This window comes from Balaenoptera borealis (assembly GCF_965194805.1).
Source record: "Balaenoptera borealis genome assembly, chromosome: 2".
NCBI classification, from domain to species: Eukaryota; Metazoa; Chordata; class Mammalia; order Artiodactyla; family Balaenopteridae; genus Balaenoptera; species Balaenoptera borealis.
Window position 1 is genome coordinate 117,238,606 of NC_138867.1, and position 23,440 is coordinate 117,262,045.

The window sequence follows — 23,440 nt, forward strand, 5'->3', positions numbered from 1 at the left end:
CTGGGAAGATATCATTTTTGTCTCCATTCTATGTCAGTCTAGGCTTCAGAGCCCTTTGTCCTTTTCTAGTCCTGAGCTATCACTACTACTAGGTTAATGCCAGAGAAGACAATGTTCAATTAATTCCACTGCCACCCAGGTCAAGTAGGGCTGTACCTTACTACACAGACAAAAGCCTACTCACCTTAAAGAGCTCTAAGATAGGAAAGCCTGGGATAATACTGAAGAATGCAATTTAAAATATCTTTCTGAAGTCTAACTGATCTTGCTTGGTACTTTTCTTTTATTCCTATCTTCATATAGCACGGATCTCTACTTCCAACCATCCTAAATCCTAAACTTGTCTCTGTGAGACATGAAGTGGAGTGGAGAAAAAAACTTTGGAAAATGGGAAAAGTCAAAACTCCATTGAGGCTGTAGATAAGGAACCTTTTGAGCCCAACTCAGACCTATCCCTTAGCCTTAGAGAATGGCAATTATTTTGGTTTTCTGAGCCTTGATTCCATTGAGTGTTAAGTCTGGGGCACACTTTTAGGCAACTCATACTATGGAATGGTCTAGGAAAGGAAAGCCTGGAACATTGCTAAAGAATGAAATTTAAAAGGTTTTCCTTAATTCCAGAGCTGTGGTCCTCAAGCCTTTCATGTATCAGAATCACCTGAAAAGGAGATTTTTAAAACCCAGATTTCTGGGCCCTAACCTCAGATGTTCTGATTTAGTAGGTCTGGAGTGGGCTGTGAAAATGTGCATTTCAGGCAGGTTCAGATGATGCTGATGGACCAGGGCCCAAACTTTGAGAACCATGGTCTGGAGAAAAGCACCTTGGCCTCAGCTATGAATAGAGATGGCTACATCTTTGTCCAAAGGAGTTTAATGTGGTGATTACTTCCTTATACACATCTTCTAGGAACAGACTGGGCTCACAATAGCATTTCTCATTCTTCAATGTTTATTTTCCCATTTTAAAAAAAAGGTGAGAGAGGGAGACGAAGAAGGAAAATATAGAGAAAGAAGATGGGCAACTCTCTCTTGCATAGCCAGAAGCCCACGGGGAAAAAGATGTGGCTGACCTCTGAGGAGACTCGAGCAGTTAGGAAGAGGAATGCAACAGCTCCCTGAAGCAACACAAATCTCTATGCAACCCAAGGCTCCAGCCTTACAGAGCCAGCTCCAGGACTTCCCACCAGCCAGCAGCTCTACTGACACCTAACCAGTCCCCAGGCCTGGGATTTCAGTAGTTTGGCAGCCTGTTGGTTTGCTGACATCTCTTAACATCTTGGGTTTAGCTGAATAGAAGATGGCCTCTTTCTGCTTAGGGTTTCTACAGTGTCTTTTGGTGAGTCCTAGGCAGCCAGTGGGTGAGCTGATATCATGGGCTCACATCCTTCACCAGTAAGGCAATCTGTTCCTGCAGCTGCCGCTCCCCTTCCCATGCTTTGCTCTGGTTTCGACACCTCAGCAGCTCAGCCTTATGGTCCTGGTGATGCATAGGGCAGTAGCTCTGTGGTTCGCACAGCTCCTGAAAGGCAGGGGACAGAGTAAGGGATCCTCTTGATGCCTGCAGTCTGCCTACTAGGTATAATAGAGATGCTGCAAGTAGTGGCTAAGAAGGAGCAGCAGTTTCTTCTCAGAGGGCTTTGCAGGACCTGGGAGCTGCATGCTAAAGTAGGCTTCCCCGAGTTTGGGCTCCCCGATTGCCCCATGTGCCCCATCCTTTACCATATATTCTGGAAAGAAGTCTCTGTAGCCCCCTTTGAGGATATACAGCTCTGGGTAGTACAGTGCAGGATACTGGTTCACAGCCCTGTCCTCTTGTCTCAGAGAGCGGTACCTTTAGAGAAAATCCAGGGATGGGTGGGGTGGAAAGAAGCGAGTTCAGGATTCCATGGGCTATTCACTGGGGAAGGGGAGGAAGAATAGACTTTTGCTAACCCTCAAAAGGAGCTCCAGATCTGTTTTTGCAAAACAAGGTCCAAGTGGCACCACTCTTTCTCCTTTGCTCCATTGGTACCTAATTCCCAATCCTTTTTCCTTCACTGCTTCAAACCTTTGAATTGTAGAAACCCCTTTCCTCCACCTCCTTAACATTCTTCAAACTTCAGTGGAAAGCATTCATTGATTCAGTCTCTGTCTGAACTGATCTGGGAAGGTTCCCTGGCTGTAAGTCCCTACTCAAGATCCATTTCCATCACCCACCCTACCCTGTGTAGACACTCACATTCGGGGACCCCTCTCTGAGGAGAATTCACAGTGGAACACAATGATTATTCTTTTCTGAGTATCCAAAGGGACAATGGGTTTCTTCAGAAAGAAGTTATATAGTTCTTCTTGACTGTACAAGTTTAAAGCTCCCTGTAAAAGAATTTTATTAAGTATTTCCTTAAGGATCTGTGAACAGGGCCAACACTTAGAAATAACTGGAATACCATCTTGAAATATTTGGTTCAGGAAGGCTAGACTATAAGTACTTTCAGAAAGGCAATCTACCTGTATCTACCCCCAGGGCCTGGCATGGAGCTTGGTATGTAGTAGGTGCTCAATACATGTTTATAGAATGGAACTGCCTGAAGTGTAGGGATCATTGTGAGGAATGTCTGTAAGCATTAAGTGTTTGCAAAGTGTTTCTCAGTCCTTGGATGAATGTTTTTACTTCCAGGTAGGAGCTCTTGGCTCCTATAGAAAAAAGGGAGATTGGTCTAAGAGGGAAAGGGAAAGTAAATTGCTCAAAGTACACAGAATTAGAACAGGAATGAGGACTAACAGCCTTGATGTGCTCCAAATGTATAATATCTGCCCTGGTTCTAGAGTTCACAAGACCCTTTGTCCAGACTTCTCAATAAAGAGCTATCCCCAGCCCCTTCCCTGCTAAGTCCTCAATGTAAGCTTACCTGGATGTGTCCTCCCAGGTACTCATATGGATAGCGGCAATCGATGATATAAAATTTCTCTATCAGACCCTGGAACTTCCCCAAAAGCAAGGCAGCCACCTGCACAGAAACTATGATTGAATATCCTGCTTCTTCTGAGGGAGAGAAGAGCCAGTCACACAGTTCCTGATTTGCACAGCATTCCACCGTACACCCAGCCTCCAAAGTCCCCCTATGGTTGAAATATGGCAGTGATGCAGCCCCACCCCACATAAGAGGATAAAATAGGAAATGGCCTTTTTGGAGAACCAAAATAGCTGGTATTGCCAGGACATCAGGGAAAACCACACTCAGGCTACTTATTTGGAGGCAGGCATGGCTGCAGTCAGCCTCTGAGAAGATACCCAAGGACTTCTGTAAGGGCACAGGTAGCAGCTAGAGCTCCTGATTTTACAAGAAGAAATGAGAAATGATTCCCCACCCACCACTGTAAAATTAGAAAGCAAGTTTCCCGAAAGGGATATGGAAGGAAAGGGGTGATATCCAGAAGAGGAAACTTAAGCTTCGTGTAGTTATGTCAATTGGTTCAACCTTTCTGGAGGGGACTTTGTAAATACCTATAAAAATAAATGCAATTACACTTTCAACAATTTCTTTTCTAACGTCTTAAGTAAACAGAAAAGTACATAAAGATAGGGCACAATAATATTCATCTCACCATTGTTTCAGATTATCAAAATATTATGAATAACTTAAATACTCAATAAAAGGGGTTTAATTAAATAAATTAGACATTATCAGTATAACAGAATATTACATAGCCATTAAAAGGATAATATAGATATCTTTTTATTGCTATAGAAAGATGTTTACAATGTCTTACTAAGCTAATTGCAAAATTACATGTTTATTATGATCCTATTTTTGTAAAACTTATGCCAGAATAAAATGTGTAAGGCCATAAGGAAAGTATTACTAGTGCTTATTTCTGGTGGTGACGTTATGGGTAGAGTGACCAAATAATTACTGCACAAACTGGGACACTTTTGAGAGTGAAAGAGAACACTATTAATAATTACCCTACACTAATAGGCATAAACGGGATTGTAACATGTAAACCAGGATGTAAGTTCAGCCTAACTGGGTGATTTTTACTTTTTTCCTTTCCCCTTCCTCCTTCCTTCCTTTCTTTCATAACAATTATATATCATTTGTTTAATTAAAAACAAAGGTGCATATAAAAGAGAGTCCTTTAATACAGCTTCAGTTGAATAAAGAGCCTGTATGAGTGAACACAGAAATAAATACAAATGGAAGTGGGGATTTTAGGGACAGAACAGACCAGATGGTAGCTTATGTAACCAGTTACCATCTCCAGAAATCTGCTTACTGTTTCTGGGTTGACGTACTTCAGATCTTGGTGTCTCCCTGACACGGTCGGCAGCGCACATACCTAGAAATACCCAAGAGCTGAAATAACAGCAAGTTCTCTATACCCAAATTTGAGATCATGACCCATATATTGTCCTTTCCAAATGACATTTAAAACCTCAGATGCCTTCAGAAATCAATGGTCTCTATAACGTGTATATGCAGCAATTTCATTTCTAAGAACTGATCCTAAGGAAATAATTATGGATGTGTACAAAGTTTCAGATTTAGCTACAAATATGTCCACCTTGGTATAGTCCATAAGGAAAAATTGTAGAAGTAAATATCCTACAAGAAAGGATTTATCAAGAAATTATGGGCAGCCAAAAAAGAAAGAAAGAAAGAAGTACTGTGCTGCTATTAAAAGTGATGAAATGATGAAGCAGAACTGTTTATTGACATGAAAAGATGTTCCTGATACATCAAATGAGAGGGAATAAAAACCTCAACAGATCACAAAACAAACATGGAAAAACAAAAAATGTATTTGTGTACATGCATGTGTGTTTGCGAAAATACACAGAAAAAAGTCTGCAGGACTATACACCAAGAAAATATTAAATAAAAGCACTAATACTCTGACAAGATTTAGGGTAGATTTCATTTTCCATCTTTTCTGTAGTGACCAAGTATTATTTACATAATTTTAAAATATATTAAAAGAAAAAAAAAGTAGAAAGCCTCATACTCGGGACTTCCCTGGCAGTCCAGTGGTTAAGACTCCGTGCTTCCACTGCAGGGGGGACGGGTTCGACCCCTGGTTGGGAAACTAAGATCCTGCATGCTGCACGGTACAGCCCAAAAAAAAAAAAAAAAGCCTCTTATTTTCCCCACTGCTCTGGATATTCCCAGAATGAATAAGGAATCCTTTCTCATGAAAGGCTTAGGGCCTAGATCTACCACTACAGGACTTTCAGGTTATCAATGAGTACTTGGTGAAGATGCATGATTAATTAAACCTAGTGTCCTCTGCAAGCAGAGAAGATTCAGATCCAAAATACAGGATGAAATATAGGATTGGTGTAACCAAACTCACCTTGGAGAAATCACCAATCAGAGGCCCCTGGTTAGAATCTTCCTCCAGCATCTGAGTCATATTAATGTCACAAAGGGAGGCCATTTTCTTTATACCTAAGCCCTGAAGACAACAAGATTCCCCCCACCCCCAGTCCTCATGTTAAAGGTTTAAAAACCATGGGATGGAAGGAGTGGAGGGAGACATTAAAAATATGCATACCCTTTGATCTAATAATTCCACTTGTTTTACTAAGAAAATAAAGATATGTACAAAGATTTGGCTGTAAGGATGTTTACAACAGAGAAAAATTACTAATAAATGATCAATAACAGGATCTTGACTAAACAAATCATATCCACACATTATAGATTACTATTAAGGAATAAAAAGTATGTTGTAAATTTCATTGACATGAAAATATGACATGATATCATTAGGTTAGAAAACATGTTCTTTATAATGCCACTTTAATAAAAGAAAAAACATATTTGCATTAAAAAAATGTCTGAAAGACTATACATCAAGTATTAACAGTAATTATCTCTGGCCTGTGGGATTATGGGCATTTTGCAATGGCTTCTTTTTGCTTATCTGCATTTTCCATTTTTCTGTAACATCATACACTGATTTTATAAAATAGCCAAATGTATTGAGATTTTTTTAAAGGAGGTATAGGGGATGAGGGCTAAGTTTTTCAGAATTTGCTTTCCACCAAACAAGTGTGCTCTAGGATGCTACTTCTCTCAGAATGCATATAAAACAACAATAAATGTCCTTACCAATCAAAGTTCCCTTGTACTCTCTCAGATCTTAAAAAAGAGGGTTGGGAAGACAATACAATGACATCATTTCCAAAATTATAATATAATATAACATATTTATTATTAAATATTTTATATATGGATGCAGATGTAGAAAAGAAAACAGGAAGATGGAAAGAAGAGATAAAAGTAATGAGGAAGAAGACCAAAAGATATACTAAAGCAATCCCCATACCAGAAAAGTGGAGAAGACGAGATAGAAGATTAAAGAGCCTGTCTTCTTAAAAAGTTTCTTACCTTCCTGAGCTCTTTGTGGCTAGAACAATACTTCTTTTTTACTTTATCTGGTATTGTGTTGTCCTTGAATTTTACCATCTGCTTCAGTCTTGGACTGTTCAAACTGTCTGGCAACGAAGAGGAGCGATACAGGCAGCTCCTGTTCACAGATGCCTGTTTGGAAATATGAAACCCCAAGGTTCTTACTCCTTAAAGTGTGTCTGCAGGCCAGCACTGTGAACATCTCCTGGGAGCTTGTTAGAAATGCAGAATCCCAGATGTTAGGCTTCACCCCAGACCTGCTAAGTTAAAATCTGCACTCTAACAAGATGCCCAGGTGACTCCTAGGAACACTCAAGTTTGAGAAACAATGCCCCAGGTAAGCAACCTGTCTTCCCCTCCTCATTAACATCTTTCTCCTCAGACTGCATGATGTTCCATCTCTCCTAGATGTTTTAAATCCAGCCAAATTCTCAACCTGACCATCTTATATATAACAATTCTTGTAGAAGAAAGCAAATGCAAGCTTAGTTCCTCCAGTCATATGATAGTTTCTCTATGGGATCCTAAGACCCTGACAATCAAAAAACAATTTTTTTTTTCCAGCTGTGTTGGGTCTTCTTTCTGCACGCGAGCTTTCTCTAATTGCGGTGAGTGTGGGCTACTCTTCGTTGCAGTGTGCAGGCTTCTCATTGCAGTGGCTTCTCTTGTTGCAGAGCACAGGCTCTAGGCGCACGGGCTTCAGTAGTTGCCGCACATGGGTTCAGTACTTGTGGCACGTGGGCCCTAGAGCACACAGGCTTCAGTAGCTGTGGCATGCGAACTCAGTAGTTGCAGCGCACGGGCTTCAGTAGTTGTGGCACGAGAGCTCAGTAGTTGTGGCTCGTGTGCTTTAGAGCACAGGATCAGTAATTGTGGCGCACGGGCTTAATTGCTCTGCAGCATGTGGGATCTTCCCGGACCAGGGATCGAACCCATGTCCCTTCCATTGGCAGGCGGATTCTTAACCACTGCGCCACCAAGGAAGTCCAAGACCCTGACAATCAAGATTTAAGAACCCTGACAAAACTGAAGATGACAAGCCAAAAAAGTTAGCCTGGGTGAAAAAGTACTAAGAAGCAAGAGTATATAGTTGTCCCTTGGTATCTGTGAGAGACTGGTTCCAGGACTACTACAGATACCAAAATCTAGAGGCGCTCAAGTCCCTTACTTAAAACTATGTAGTATCTGTATATAATCTACGAACATCCTCCTGTATACTGTATTTTATTTATTTATTTTTTGGCCGCGCTGCGCGGCATGTGGGATCTTAGTTCCCTGACCAGGGATCAAAGCCATGCCCCCTGCAGTGGAAGTGTGGAGTCTTAACCACTGAACCGCCAGGGAAGTCCCTCCTGTATATTTTAAATCATCTCTAGATTATAATACAGCTAATACCTATACCTATACCTAATACCTATAATACCTAATACAATGTGAATGTTATGTAAATAGTTTCCTGTGTGGGCAAATTCAAGCTTACTTTTTGGAACTTTCTGGGGAAAAATATTTTTTTTTTTTAAATATTTTCAATCTGTGGAGTGAGAGAGAAAAAATGTCATTCAGCCTTCTAGGAGGGGATGAATGGGGAAGAAATATAGCAAAATAAGCAGCATGCAAGGGAAACGAAAACACTAGAATCTAATATCAGGATGACCATTATAGGATTGAAACTATGAAGCCCATCAGGAAAAAAATAGATTAAATACCATGAAGAACTAGTCTTGGGAGTTGCTGGCCCAGAAATAGACTAAATACAGGAGGATGGACTAATTGTCTCTTTGAAAGGCATGATAGGTGTGTTATATACCCAGAGGCAGGGGGATATATTAAAAGACCTCTGATGGCAAGTTTCAACTAATCCAAGATTCTTATCCTCTGTTTCCTTCTTTATACACTCACCTCACTAATTGCCATGGATTGATTTAGGAGGGTGCTAGACCTCCTAAATAAGAGATAAGAGAGCCAAAATTAGAACACACATTGATAGTAAATGGTTTCTAGGAGAAGAAAATATGAACATCAGTATTTTACTTTACAATAACTATATTTACACGACAGTGTTTGTTACACCCATGGTCCTAAGGAAAACTCCATTGTTCATGGTACCAGTTGAAGGTACACTTCACATTTGATATACCAACATTCTATAACTACCTTTTCCCTTGGACCCCTGCCAGTCATCTCCCTATGTCTCCACACCCTACTCCAAGCCACTGGTGACTGGACCATATTGCTGACTGAACACTCCTATTTAGTGGTCAAGAACATGTAAACATAACCTGGGCCAATCAGGTTCCCTCTCTGGGAGTCTAACTTGGAAAATATCAAAATAATTAGGCAGCAGCAGAAGCCAAAGCTTTATTGAAAGGAAGAAGCGGGCTTCCCTGGTGGCGCAGTGGTTGAGAATCTGCCTGCCAATGCAGGGGACACGGGTTCGAGCCCTGGTCTGGGAAGATCCCACATGCCGCGGAGCAGCTGGGCCCGTGAGCCACAATTACTGAGCCTGCGCGTCTGGAGCCTGTGCTCCGCAACGAGAGAGGCCGCGATAGTGAGAGGCCCGCGCACCGCGATGAAGAGTGGCCCCCACTCGCCGCAACTGGAGAAAGCCCTCACACAGAAACGAAGACCCAACACAGCCAAAAATAAAAATAATAAATAATAAATTTTAAAAAATAAAAAAATAAAGGAAGAAGCCAAGAGATATAGTCAAGGCCATGATGCCAATGATGAATGGATGGATGAACCAAAGGTACGGTGGTAGAGGAAATGTGGTGAAGAACTGAGGAGCAGGCTACCCAGCCTCCATGACAGACTTCCCTTCATGTAACTTCAGTTTTGCCCTGAGAAGAATGCAGGAGGAAGCCAGATCAGAATTTCAAATTTGCTGGCCTCAGTGCAATCTTTGTTTCTTTTAACCAAAAGAGCCTCTCTAGAACACACTGTAATTGTTAAGCTAAGGGTTCATTTTAAAGAGTTTGAATTAATTATCTACTAAGTGAAATGTATCCATTTATTAGCATTACATCTAAGAAATCTTTGCCTAACACAAGGTCACAAACATTTTTCTCCTATGTTTTTTCCTTCAGTTGTTTTACAGTTTTAGGTTTTATATTTAGGCCCATGATCCATTTTGTGCTAATTTCTATATATGGTGTGAAGTATAGATTGAAGTTTTTGTTTTTGTTTTTGTTTTTCAGATGGATTTTCAATTGCTCCAGCACAACGTGTTGAAAAGACTATGTCTTCTCCATTTAATTGCTTTTGTGTCTTGGTTTATTATCAATTGACCATATATGCATGGGTCTATTTCTCGAATCTCTATTCTGTTGCACTGAAGCTTTATGTTTTTGGTAGCTATTATGATGGTGATAACGAAGCTGATAAACATCTCTTTGGGTTTCATATTGTCCAAGGACAAGAAGCCAGAAATAAACGAGAGCAAAAAACTACTTTAACAAACAGAAACAGCCACTACTGTTTTGACAGATACTTTCCAATACATTTATATAAAAACAAATGGCAACTTATTGCAAGGAGTATAAGTGCTAGGTCATAGAGGAATGATGATGATGATACTTTAGATTTGTCTAGCCAGTTAGAAGTTTCCCAGTTACCAGAAGCTGGTGAGGGGAGATCCCAGGACCAGCTGTCTTAGATCTACCAACTAATGGCTTTCATTGTTTAAGAAATCAATGAACACTTTCCAAATCTGGGAGTTATAGAGCATTGCAAAGGCCAGAAAGAAGAAAAGTTCAATTCTACTTGCAAATTTTATAAAAAGGTCAAATTGGATAATTATTACTTTGTAAACTGAGGAGGCATCATCATTTCCTCATGGCTTGCATGCTCTTCAGCACACATAGTCTTGGCTTCTGTCTGTACCACTCTACTGCTCTTGTCAAGGCTATCAACAATCTTCTTGTTGTCACATCAGACAGTCACTTCTTTAGCCATGTATCATCCTGAAGCTCACAGTGCCTTCCACTGACTTGGCTAATCCCTTATTTAGCTTCAATGGCACAGCCTAGTTTCTTAGTTTAGTTCTAGTATAGACAACTGTTTACTAAAAGAACTGTGATGCTTCTACCTCTCTGTTGCTCCTTCTCAGTCTTCTTTGTCAAGCTTCCTCACCTACCAAACCTCTAACAGATGCTGGATTCAGGGCAAGGACCTGGCCCTTTTTTAATCTCCTCACTCTTGCCATAGGTGATTTTTTTCTACCCATGAATTTAAACTTTCCCTCTATGCTGATGACTCTCAAATTTTTCTCTCAAGACTTCTGCTCTTACTTCCAGACTTCCACATTCACATACCTGTTTGACAATTTTTAAGTACGTACCAGATAACATAGCAGTGAATCAGAGAGTAGAGGAGACAAACAAATAAATATACTCTGTACTTTCATGTTGTGAAAAGTGCTGTAAGTAAAAAATAAAGAAGGATAAAAGATAGGAAAAATATTGGGGTTAGAAGTTTGTCGGGAAAGGCCTTTCTGTTAAGGTGACATATGTGGAGATAAGAGACCGAAATGAGGGAGAAAATCATGTTTGCCCAGGGGAAGAGTGTTTCAGGCTGAAGGAACAACAAATGCCCTGGTGAGAATAGCAAGGCCAGTGATGGCCGCATTTAGTATGGTTCCATTTTTAGAAAGCTCAAAAACTGAAGCAATACTATAAACCAACTAGATCTAACAGACATCTATAGAATACTGTACCCAACAAGAGTAGAATATACATTCTTCTCTAATACACATGGAACATTCTCCAGGATAGACTACATACTAGGACATAAAAAAAAAGCCTCAATAAATTTTAAAGGATTGAAGTGATACAAAGTATGTTCTCTGATCACAATCGAATAGTTAGAAATTTATAATAGAAAAAAATCTGGAAAACTCACAAATATGTAGAAATTAACACACTCCTAAATAACCAGTGGGTCAAAAAAGATCACAAGGGAAATCAGAAAATACTTTGAGATGAATGAGAATGAAGATATAACATACAAAAACTTAGGTAAAAATGCAGCTAAACCAGTGCTTAGAAGAAATTTATAGTTGTAAATATCTATAATAAAAAAGAAGGAAGAATTCAAGTCAATGACCTAACCTCCACTAAAGAAGAAAGTAAATCCAAAGCAAGCAGAAGGAAGGAAATAAGACAGATTAGAGCAAAACTCAGTGAAGTAGAGAACAGAAAAACAATAGAGAAAAACAACACAACCAAAAGTTGGTTCTTTGAAAAAATCAACAAAATTGATAAACCTTTAGCTAGACTGACCAAGAAAAAAAGAGAAAATACTAAAATTACTAAAATCACAAATGAAAGAGAAGACATTACAACCAATCATATAGAGTTTTAAAAACATCATAATGGGGACTTCCCTGGTGGTCCAGTAGGTAAGACGCTGTGCTCCCAATGCAGGGTGCGCAGGTTTGATCCCTGGTTCGGGAACTAGATCCTGCACGCATGCCGCAACTAAGAGCCTGCATGCCGCAACTAAAAGATCCCACATGCCTCAACTAAGACCTGGTTCAGCCAAAATAAATTAATTAATTAATTAATTTTAGAAAATCATAATGGTATACTATGAACAATTATATTCTAATGAATGAGAAAACTTAGGTTAAATGGGAAAATTCCTAAAAAGACAAAAACTATTGTCAAGAAAAAAACCAGAAAATCTGACTAGACCTGCAAAAAATAAAGAGATTAAATTAGTAATTTTAAAACTTCTCACAGGGACTTCCCTGGAGGTCCAGTAGTTAAGACTCCACGTTTCCACTGCAGGCAGCATGGGTTTAATCCCTGGTTAGGGAACTAAGATCTCACATGCCACGCGGTGCAGCCAAAAAATAAAATAAAATAATTAAAAACAACAACAATGACAAAAAAAAACTTCTCACAAAGAAAAGCTCAGGGACTTCCCTGGTGGCCCAGTGGTTAAGAATCCTCCTGCCAAATTGAAGGAGAAAAACCATATGATCATCTCAACAGATGCAGAGGAAGCTTTCGACAAAATTCAACACCCATTTACGATAAAAACCCTCCAGAAAGTAGGCATAGAGGGAAACTTCCTCAACATAATAAAGGCCATATATGACAAACCCACAGCCAACATTGTCCTCAATGGTGAAAAACTGAAACCATTTCCACTAAGATCAGGAACAAGACAAGGTTGCCCACTCTCATCACTATTATTCAACATAGTTTTGGAAGTTTTAGCCACAGCAATCAGAGAAGAAAAAGAAATAAAAAGAATCCAAATCGGAAAAGAAGTAAAGCTGTCACTGTTTGCAGATGACATGATACTATACATAGAGAATCCTAAAGATGCTACCAGAAAACTACTAGAGCTAATCAATGAACTTGGTAAAGTAGCAGGATACAAAATTAATGCACAGAAATCTCTTGCATTCCTATACACTAATGATGAAAAATCTGAAAGTGAAATTAAGAAAACACTCCCATTTACCACTGCAACAAAAAGAATAAAATATCTAGGAATAAACCTACCTAAGGAGACAAAAGACCTGTAGGCAGAAAATTATAAGACACTGATGAAAGAAATTAAAGATGATACAAATAGATGGAGAGATATACCATGTTCTTGGATTGGAAGAATCAACATTGTGAAAATGACTATACTACCCAAAGCAATCCACAGATTCAATGCAATCCCTATCAAACTACCAGTGGCATTTTTCACAGAACTAGAACAAAAAATTTCACAATTTGTATGGAAACACAAAAGACCCCGAATAGCTAAAGCAATCTTGAGAAAGAAAAACGGAGCTGGAGGCATCAGGCTCCCTGACTTCATACTATACTACAAAACTACAGTAATCAAGACAGTATGGTACTGGCACAATAACAGAAATATAGATCAATGGAACAGGATAGAAAGCCCAGAGATAAACCCACACACATATGGTCACCTTATCTTTGATAAAGGAGGCAAGAATATACAGTGGAGAAAAGACAGTCTCTTCAATAAGTGGTGCTGGGAAAACTGGACAGCTACATGTAAAAGAATGAAATTAGAACACTCCCTAACACCATACACAAAAATAAACTCAAAATGGATTAAAGACCTAAATGTAAGGCCAGACACTATCAAACTCTTAGAGGAAAACATAGGCAGAACACTCTATGACATAAATCACAGAAAGATCTTTTTTGACCCACCTCCTAGAGAAATGGAAATAAAAACAAAAATAAACAAATGGGACCTAATGAAACTTAAAAGCTTTTGTACAGCAAAGAAAACCATTAACAAGACGAAAAGACAACCCTCAGAATGGGAGAAAATATTTGCAAATGAAGCAACAGACAAAGGATTAATCTCCAAAATTTACAGGCAGCTCATGCAGCTCAATATCAAAAAAACAAAAACCCAATGCAAAAATGGGCAGAAGACCTAAACAGACATTTCTCCAAAGAAGATATACAGATTGCCAACAAACACATGAAAGAATGCTCAACATCATTAATCATTAGAGAAATGCAAATCAAAACTACAATGAGATATCATCTCACACCGGTCAGAATGGCCATCATCAAAAAATCTAGAAACAATAAATGCTGGAGAGGGTGTGGAGAAAAGGGAACCCTCCTGCACTGTTGGTGGGAATGTAAATTGATACAGCCACTATGGAGAACAGTATGGAGGTTCCTTAAAAAACTAAAAATAGAACTACCATACGACCCAGTAATCCCACTGCTGGGCATATACCCTGAGAAAACCATAATTCAAAAAGAGTCATGTACCAACATGTTCATTGCAGCTCTATTTACAATAGCCAGGACATGGAAGCAACCTAAGTGTCCATCAACAGATGAATGGATAAAGAAGATGTGGCACATATATACAATGGAATATTACTCAGCCATAAAAAGAAACGAAATTGAGTTATTTGTAGTGAGGTGGATGGACCTAGAGTCTGTCATACAGAGAAAAACAAATACAGTATGCTAACACATATATATGGAATCTTAAAAAAAAAAAAGAAGGTCATGAAGAACCTAGGGGCAAGACAGGAATAAAGACACAGACCTACTAGAGAATGGACTTGAGGATACGGGGAGGGGGAAGGGTAAGCTGTGACAAAGTGAGAGAGTGGCATGGACATATATACACTACCAAATGTAAAATAGATAGCTAGTGGGAAGCAGCCGCATAGCACAGGGAGATCAGCTCGGTGCTTTGTGACCCCCTAGAGGGGTGGGATAGGGAGGGTGGGAGGGAGGGAGACACAAGAGGGAAGAGATATGGGGACACATGTATATGTATAACTGATTCACTTTGTTATAAAGCAGAAACTAACACACCACTGTAAAGCAATTATACCCCAATAAAGATGTTAAAAAAAAAAAAAAAAAAGAATCCTCCTGCCAATGCAGGGGACACGGGTTTGAGCTCTGGTCCGTAAGATCCTACATGTCACGGAGCAACTAAGCCCGTGCGCCACAACTACCGAGCCTGCACTCTCGAGCCTGCGAGCCACAACTACTGAGCCTGCGTGCCACAGCTACTGAAGCCCACGCACCTAGAGCCCATGCTCTGCAACAAGAGAAGCCACCCAATGAGAAGCCCAAGCACACAACGAAGAGTAGCCCCCGCTCGCCACAACTAGAGAAAGCTCGCACACAGGAACGAAGACCCAACGCAGCCACAAACAAACAAACAAACAAATTAATTAATTAATTAAAAACAATGAAGGAATTTGAAAAATGCAAAGACACCATCAGAGACTACTTTACCTTGGCCTCTTCTTGATCTTCCAGAGAAAACTCCATCAACTCATCTGAAATCTCCTCTGTCTGGTTTTCTCCTAGCTCTGGATTTTTATCTAATTTTGAAACTGCAGTAATGGGACTGTCCAGATGTTTCATTTCACTTTCCACCAAGTTTCCATTGTCCTATGAATTATATTGACAATATTAAAAACTATCCAGGACCCTTACCTTACATCATATACAGATATTAACTCAAAATGAATCAAAGACCTAAATGTATGAGCTAAAACTATAAAACTCTTAGAAGAAAATAGGAGGAAAGCTTTACAGCCTTGGATTTGGCAATGATTTCTTGGATATTACACAAAACCACAAGCAACAAAAGAAAAAATAGATAAACTGGACTTCATCAAAATTAAAAACTTTTGTGCATTGAAGAATACTATCAAAAAAGTGAAAAGGCAACCCATAGGATAAAATATTTGCAAATCACATGAATACTATCAAAAAAGTGAATAGGATAAAATATTTGCAAATCACATATAAGGGATTAATATTCAGAATATATAAAGAACTCCTACAACTCAACAACAATAGCAACAATAACAACAATAGCAACAATAACAACAGAAGCAAACAGGACTTGAACAGACATTTCTCCACAGATATACAAATGACCATTCAGCACATGAAAAGATACACAACATAACTAGTCATTAGGGAAATGCAAATCAAAACCACAATGAGATACTACTTTGCACCCATTAGGATAGCTACTATTAAACAAACAAACAAACAAAAAACCCCAGAAAATAACAAGTGTTGGCAAGGATATGGAGAAATTGGAACCCTTGTACATTGCTGTGGGAAATGTCAAATGGTGCAGCCGCTATGGGTAACGGTATGGTGGTTCCCCAAAAAAATCAAACATAGAATTACCATATATGAGCAGTAATTCCATTTCTTGGTATATACCCCAAAGAATGAAAGCAGGGGTTTGAAGATATTTTTATACGAATGTTCACAGCAGCATTATTCACAATAGCCAAAAGGTGTAAACAACTCAAATGTCCATCAACAGATTAATGAATAAACAAAATGCAGTATATTCATACGATGGAATATTATCCAGCCATAAAAAGGAATGAAATTCTGATGCATGCTACAATATGGATGAACCTTGAAGACATTATGCTAAGTGAGATAAGCCAGAAACAAAAGGACAAATATTATATGATTCTACTTACATGAAGTACCTAGAGTAGTCAAATTCACAGAGACAGAAAAGAGACTAGAGGTTACCAGAGGGAGAAAAGCGCAGTTATTATTTAATGGGTAGACAGCTTCTGTTTTGAAGGATGAAAAAATTCTGAAATGGATAGTGCTGATAGTTGTACAACATTGTGAACATACTTAATGCCACTGGGTTGTACACAAAAATATGGTTTAGATGGTAAATGTTATGTATATTTTACTACATTAAAAAAAAATCACACACACGTATACAGAAGACTATCTAGTAATTTACCATGCTCCAAGTCTTCCCCTACTCCAAGAAATCAAAAATCTGAAACATGATCAACTTTATCTACTTAGCATGGGATATGTTAAAATGGCTTTCCCAAAGGGTTGAGATTAGAATCCAAATCTCTGGAGTATCTTAAGTCCATAGTCTATTAAAAACAAGTGATGCTGTACACCTGAAACTAACACAACCTTGTAAATCAACTGTACTTCAATTTAAAAAAAAAAGAAAAAAATCACAACAAGTGAGTGCCTGGGTAACTTAAGACTCCAGTAGCAAAATGGACAAAGGACACAATCATTCACTAGAGAAAATATACATGGCTAACAGTCACATGAAATCATTACTAATTATTTTTAACATAAAATAAAACATTTTACCCATCTAATTAGCAATTTTTTTAAGTGATAACAAATTATCCAAATGAGCCATGGATTGCTCCTGAAAATGTAAATTCTTAGAACGTTTTTTGGAAAGAAATTTGGCAATATGTATCAAAAATCTTAAAAATATTTAAACCTTTTAATCCAGTAATTATGTGTCTTGGTACTAATCCTAAATAAAAAAATTTTTAACATAGGCAAAAATTTGTGCTCAAGAACTTACATGATAGCATTATTTGTAAAAGCAAAATGTGGATACTCCTAAGTGTCCAACAATCAGGAAGTATTGTACCTAGGTGTTAGAATAAAAGCATCCCTTAAAAAGTAATGTTTACTAAGAGTTTTAATATTAACTTAAAATAACAGGATATGAAGTTATATATATGATATGACCTCAACTTTGTAAAACTGTACACATGGTTAAAAGATTGAAAGAAATTAGGTAAAATGTTAATAGTGGTTTTTCTCTATGACGTAGCTATTTTCTTTTTTATATTTTACTATATTTTTATACCATTTTCACAAGGGGCACATAGTACTTTTAAAATCAGGGAAGGGGGGTGGCGGAAACACTTAAAGAATAAAGGGGAAATTTTTTAAAAGGCCTAAGAATTTTTTCTTCTCCTTAAACTTAAATGAATAAAAAGATCAGAGGAACATCTCCTCCCTTTGCCTCCTCAAAGGTTGCTTCTCCAACCCCTTTTCTCACCCAAGTCAGCTTTGAAAAATTCAAAGGGGCATAAATCCAGATCTATCATCCTCTACCCCACAATACCTCGGTAGACTCTTGAGGAAGATGTCCAGTGACTCACCAGTAGAAAAAGAGGAGACCTCAGGTTCCTGGGTACCCACCACTCCAAGGGCTCTGAAGTGCTGTTTTCCTGCATAAGAAAAACTACACTGGCTGGAGGAAGAGAAGTGTCAGCAGACCCTGCCAAAAACATTTCATCTGATGAAGCCATGAATAATCCTTACGAAACACAGTATATGTAAGCAAGGTTGACCACGTACCGTGAAAATACAAATTATGGTTTGGATTTGTTATGGTGTGTAGATCTGCTCTGGAGGGTACTAATTTTATGATCACAAGCCAAAGGAAGGGAGGAAAAAGGGAGCCTGGCAGGGGAAGGAATGATGAGATTTTTAAAAAGTGATTATAAAGGGAGATTAGAAGGACTGTAATCCAAGAAAAAGCTGATTAGAACAGCCAAAAACATGGGCATAACTTAGGCAATGTGAGCAAAGAAGAACAGCAGCTATCTTTTATAGATACTGACCTGGGGGAAAGGATGGGAGGCGGGGAAAAGAAAAATGATGGCTAGAAAATGGGATTAGTTGAAGGGATTAGTTGGAGAATTATCTTAGCGATTAGGTAGCTTTGCAGAGGCCAGTTTCAACTTGGAACTGAAGGATGGTCTGAGACTCAGACAAAAAAGGACAATGACTTCCTCAGAATAGGGGCTAAGAAGCTGGGCTAAGGGGGAAATAAGAAGAAATTAAGAAACCTAGACTTATATATGAAGCCATGCAAAGAATATGTGAACAAGTTACATAAGTTATCCCTATCTGTTTAAAAAAAAAAAAAGTCCTAAATTCCTTACACTGCAATCAACTGAACGTGAGTAATAATGATGACCTGCTGTGGAAGACTTGGAGCTAGGATCAAACTTTAAAGGGTAAAAACAAAACAAACCATAAAGAATTTTTTTTCCATAGTGATGCAATTTGCTTGTCTAGCATACTGAGGCACAAACAGCTCTAGGTCTCATAATGATACTGATGAGTTAGTTGCTCCACTCAAAGGAAGAAAACTGCTAATGGATCTAGGTTTCCATTAAAACACTCACATTCTCTTTATTTGCGGATGAGCTACATATTGCATCTTTCTTCCTGTGGCCATGGTCCAAAGCATTCGGAGTGCTACAAAGCAGCTGTGCCTACAAGAGATTGTTTTTTGAGAACATTCAGCATCCTTAAGCCACAGGTGAGCTGGAAGCCCTCTGCTTCCCACCTGACAAACAAACTCAGACCCAAGAAAGATGAGTTACTCACTGGGCTGCATTTTACAAGGTGTTGGTGATAATTCCTGTAGATTAAAAAAAAACTGCCAGTCAGTTAAACCCCAAATAGGATTTGGTTATTCTTCAGTGGCTTGGGACATCCCACTTTTCCTTTCTTCCATTCTAGGAGACCTGTACTTAGTTGATATGTCTCTTCCAATAACAATATGTAGGGTGTTCTCTGTGGTAAATATCAAGACATTGAGTGACATCCTGGGGATAAGGACCTCATTTCACTGGCATAACCATATATATAGATATGCATCAAAGATGATGAGTTTGTCCTACATCTTATGCAGACATAATTTACAATTTACTAATTTTTCAGCATTGACTATTGGGAGTTAATATTTATTTTTTTATGAATTTCTATCCTCCTTTTCCAGATTTTATCTAGTTTACCTGGGTTAGGACATATAAACAATTCAAAGAAAATACAGGCAATATAAAGTAAAATTTTCACATGTATTGATTAAAAATACTCATGGAAAGCCTTCCCTAGTGCATGAAAGTGGCACCTAATTCATCTAAACATCGAAGAATAATACTATAAAAAGATTAAAACAGTCAAATGGAAAATTTATGATAAATTTAATAAGTTGAATTAAAATTACTTTTCAGTCCTGAGTACTCTCTGATTGAACATTTAAAGATCTCCAACACGGGACTTCCCTGGTGGCTCAGTGGTTAACAATCCGCCTGCCAATTCAGGGGACACGGGTTCGATCCCTGGTCTGGGAAGATTCCACATGCCACGGAACAACAAAGCCTGTGCGCCACAACTACTGAGCCCGCGTGCCACAGCTACCGAAGCCCATGCGCCTAGAGCCTGTGCTCCACAACAAGAGAAGCCACCGCAATGAGAAGCCCGTGCACCACAACAAAGAGTAGCCCCCACTCGCCGCAACTAGAGAAAGCCCGCGTGCAGCAACGAAGACCCAACGCAGCCAAAAGTTAATTAATTAATTAATAGATTAATTTAAAAAATCTCCAACAAAGAGTCTTCAACAGTAATAATAATAAACATTATAAAATGTATGGTATGCATTAGGTACACATTTTCATTTAATCCTCACAGCAGCCATTTATGTAAAGTGCTATTATTATCTCCATTATTATTATTTCTTTATTACAAATAAAGAAACTGAGGTCCCTTGAAATTAAGAAACTTGTCAGAGTCAGCTGGTGAAGTAATAGTAAGCCACTGGAATCCAGACACTCTGATTCCAGAGCCTGCACTCTGCACTTTCAACCACTAAGATATATATACTCCGTCTAAATGCAGTATACCATTCTCCTCCATTCTAAAGACAATACTGGGGCTTCCCTGGTGGCGCAGTGGTTGAGAATCTGCCTGCCAATGCAGGGGACACGGGTTCGAGCCCTGGTCTGGGAAGATCCCACATGCCGAGGAGCAACTGGGCCCGTGAGCCACAACTACTGAGCCTGCGCGTCTGGAGCCTGTGCTCCACAACAGGAGAGGCCGCGATAGTGAGAGGCCCGCGCACCGCAATGAAGAGTGACCCCCGCTCGCCGCAACTAGAGAAAGCCCTCGCACAGAAACGAAGACCCAACACAGCTAAAATAAATAAATAAACAAATTTATTTAAAAAGTAAATAAATAAATAAAGACAATACTGATTGTATGTGATGGTTAAAATGAATAGCCTTCATTTTCACAACACAATTTAGATCTTGGAAACTTAAAAACATTTCAAGGGAAGAATCTAGGCCTCCAAGCCCACTTACATCTAAAGTGAAACATTCTCTACTCTACAGAGTCTGCATAGGATAAAATCCCCAGGGCAGTGCTGAAAAGGCTTTAGCATGGGGTTCATTTCGCAAAAGAACTTACATCCCAGCTAACTGTATTTCCTCAGGTCCTGTAGAATCCAAGTGACCTGCAATCAGATGTGAAGAGTTATTCTTGTCCATGCATTTTGTCTTTCCTTCTCATTTTCTTCATTACCAGTGAGCCATATTAATTTCAAAAGCTGGCCTTGTGAACACAAAGGCTCTTGATAGGTACCAGTTTCATGGTACAAGGTACCATGGTATAAGGTACAAGTTCATGGAAACTTAAGAATTTACATGTGTCACTGAAAGAAAAAATTCTGAGAAGCAGTGCATTATGCTAACCTACAGAGATTTTTTCCATGAGTAGAAAGGAAAGCTTATCACTCAGGAAATGTGAAATCAGAACAAATACTAAAATGGTTGACTAGTAAAACACATTCCTTTGGGGTACACACCGTATAAAAACACCTAAGAATTAGCTGACAAAGTATTTCTTTATGTTGGTTTCTTTGCCTCTGCTGAGATTAGACTAGGGCATAAAACTTTTCATCTTTAACTACCACTTTCATTCCCACAATCAGTCAACAAAATATTCCTTCTTGTCTAACTTTCTCAATGCAAAGTGACTCCTATTGGGGTCAATTCTCTTCCCATTGGCTGAATCATTCTCCTCAAAAATCCTCTAGGTACTCAAAGAATTCCATCTTCAAGGCTCTCTATTTACTTTTACCACCTTCCATCTCTATCCTACTACTCTGTCCTCACCCCTAACAGTTATTCCTTCCCTTGAGGCTTTTACCTCCCTTTTCCCTACCAGTTTCATCAAGGTCTGAAGAAGTGGTAAACTGAGTGGCAGACATCTCCCCGCTGCTAAGATTCGAAAGATTAAGGCAACGTTTTGGGGTTTCTCTGTTGAGACATAATAATACATCAAGATTCCCATTAGGTTGTAATATCCTTAAAAGGCAAAGATCACATTATCCTCTTCATTTGAAACACCCCTCAATGACTATCACATAATCTGAGCAGTGTCCAAATAAAGCTAATTGTTTTTTGTAAATATTTCAGATTAGGCTGAGAAAAATCTCCCACCTTTTCTCTACTCTAATAATCTGTACCTCATTTTCTCCTCACTAACATACTGAGGCAAGGTAATTTTTAAAAATTGGCTGAGGTGGGTCTTGTCCACACATCTTTTGCCCTGAGCAACATAACAACACAGATTTGATTTCTCCCTGGAGTCTCCAGTACTACTCTGATTCTCCAACTTTGTTGGCTAGCTGACACATCAGGGCATGGCATGTCCAGAATTTGAAGTACAGTAACATTAACGTTAACAGTAGTACTAATAAAGTGGAAACTCATATAATGCAATAAAGTTTTCAAAGACTTTTCCCAGACATCACATCATTTGATTCTCACAAGATCCTAGTAAGATAGTAAGATATTATGTCACAGAAAAAAAGCCTGAGACTCAAAATGGTCACATGGCTAGTCAAGGGCAGAGCTAAGACTTAAAACCTGATCTCTGAGCCAGGACAATTTTTAAAAACCCAAAAACTGTTTAAAAGAGCAAAGGAGGTAAGGTGTGAAAAGAAAAAGTGGATTTACCCGGACAAGATGCTTAGGTTTGCAGAATCACCAAAAAGTTTCTTCTCCACTGGAGTTCTAGGGAGATCTGAACTGATGGAAAAGGAAGTCTCTCTCTCCAGGAGCAGGTTTAATATCTTCCTCTGATTGGACCTAAAACTAGGTCCTGAGCTAGGGCTTCCCTCCTTTCTTGTAGATGAAAAGAATTCTGCAGACATGGTCTCCGAGTTCCTACTAAGAAAAAAACCTAGCTAAGAGAGGGAGAACGTCATCTACACAGGTACATCACAGATGGTCTAGCTGTCAGAACCTCCTCCACCCTTTCCAGCAGCGACCAAGCGGATCAATATTGAAGGAGGGGTCATTCCTAAACGGTGAACCACATCTTGGCTTGAAGGTTAAATAGCACTTGCCCGAAGCGGCTTGGCCTTTCCAGCGGAACCTGAATTTACCGAAAGGCAACCTCAGGACCTTAAAAGATGGAATGAAAAGAGGACCTGGACTTGTTAGGGGCCACACAGCTCGTGACTCCTGACAGGAAGGAACTCAGGTCTCCTAACTCGCGATAATGCCTGTTTTGTCCCCCTAACCTCTGTTTGCGAGGCCCGTGATTCCAAGGAGGACACAGCTCTGGGCTTACCTCAGGTTTGAGTCTGAGACTTGCCTTCAGGAGGAAGAGAAGTAGGCGGGGAATCACACACAAGCGAAGACTCTAGCAGAATTCAAGGAAATCTGGTGAAAGGAGGCGATTTAACCAGACGACAGCTATGCCTCTCGACCAGATAGGCCGGAGTCTGGCTTCTCCGCTTCTCTCAGCGGACTGTCGAAGTTACAGCCTCAGAGCAAGATCAACAGTCATAGGCCTTGACCATTCAAACCTTCCGCCCTCCCAATAACCTATCCCGCTCTCCTCTAAGCTGCGCCAGCCAATCTCCGCGCACCCGCCTAGACC

General features: G+C 39.3%; 1 protein-coding gene across 3 annotated transcripts; it reads right to left on the reverse strand.

Annotated features, from left to right (window-relative positions):
* Window positions 1–735: 735 nt before the first annotated feature.
* CDC25C (cell division cycle 25C) lies at window positions 736–23,351 on the reverse strand. Of its 3 annotated transcripts, none has more exons than XM_082379669.1 (15): window positions 23,129–23,351; window positions 22,510–22,735; window positions 21,713–21,807; window positions 20,957–21,002; window positions 19,094–19,127; window positions 18,889–18,978; window positions 17,854–17,922; window positions 15,158–15,316; window positions 6,375–6,527; window positions 5,335–5,436; window positions 4,258–4,320; window positions 2,889–2,987; window positions 2,219–2,352; window positions 1,720–1,831; window positions 736–1,519 (listed from the first exon to the last, which is right to left on the reverse strand). In XM_082379669.1, the coding sequence occupies exons 2-15, from the start codon at window positions 22,704–22,706 to the stop codon at window positions 1,370–1,372; spliced, it is 1,503 nt and encodes a 500-aa protein (XP_082235795.1). In that variant the 5' UTR covers window positions 22,707–22,735; window positions 23,129–23,351; the 3' UTR covers window positions 736–1,369. The 3 variants fall into 3 exon arrangements, with proteins under 3 accessions (XP_082235795.1, XP_082235794.1, XP_082235793.1); XM_082379668.1 differs by having other exon boundaries at window positions 737–1,519; window positions 22,510–22,719; window positions 23,129–23,350; XM_082379667.1 differs by having other exon boundaries at window positions 740–1,519; window positions 22,510–22,722; window positions 23,129–23,350.
* Between the last annotated feature and the right edge of the window lie 89 nt (window positions 23,352–23,440).

What these genes read in the sequence shown, in the direction of transcription:
- CDC25C (XM_082379669.1), bottom strand. Translation starts at nt 22,706, where the DNA reads ATGTCTGCAGAATTCTTTTCATCTACAAGAAAGGAGGGAAGCCCTAGC. An exon ending in TGATTGGTGATTTCTCCAAG is followed by an intron (nt 4,321 to 5,334) that starts GTGAGTTTGGTT and finishes GGGTATTTCTAG; the next exon opens with GTATGTGCGCTGCCGACCGT. An exon ending in TCAGAGAGGGGTCCCCGAAT is followed by an intron (nt 1,832 to 2,218) that starts GTGAGTGTCTAC and finishes TTTTCTCTAAAG; the next exon opens with GTACCGCTCTCTGAGACAAG.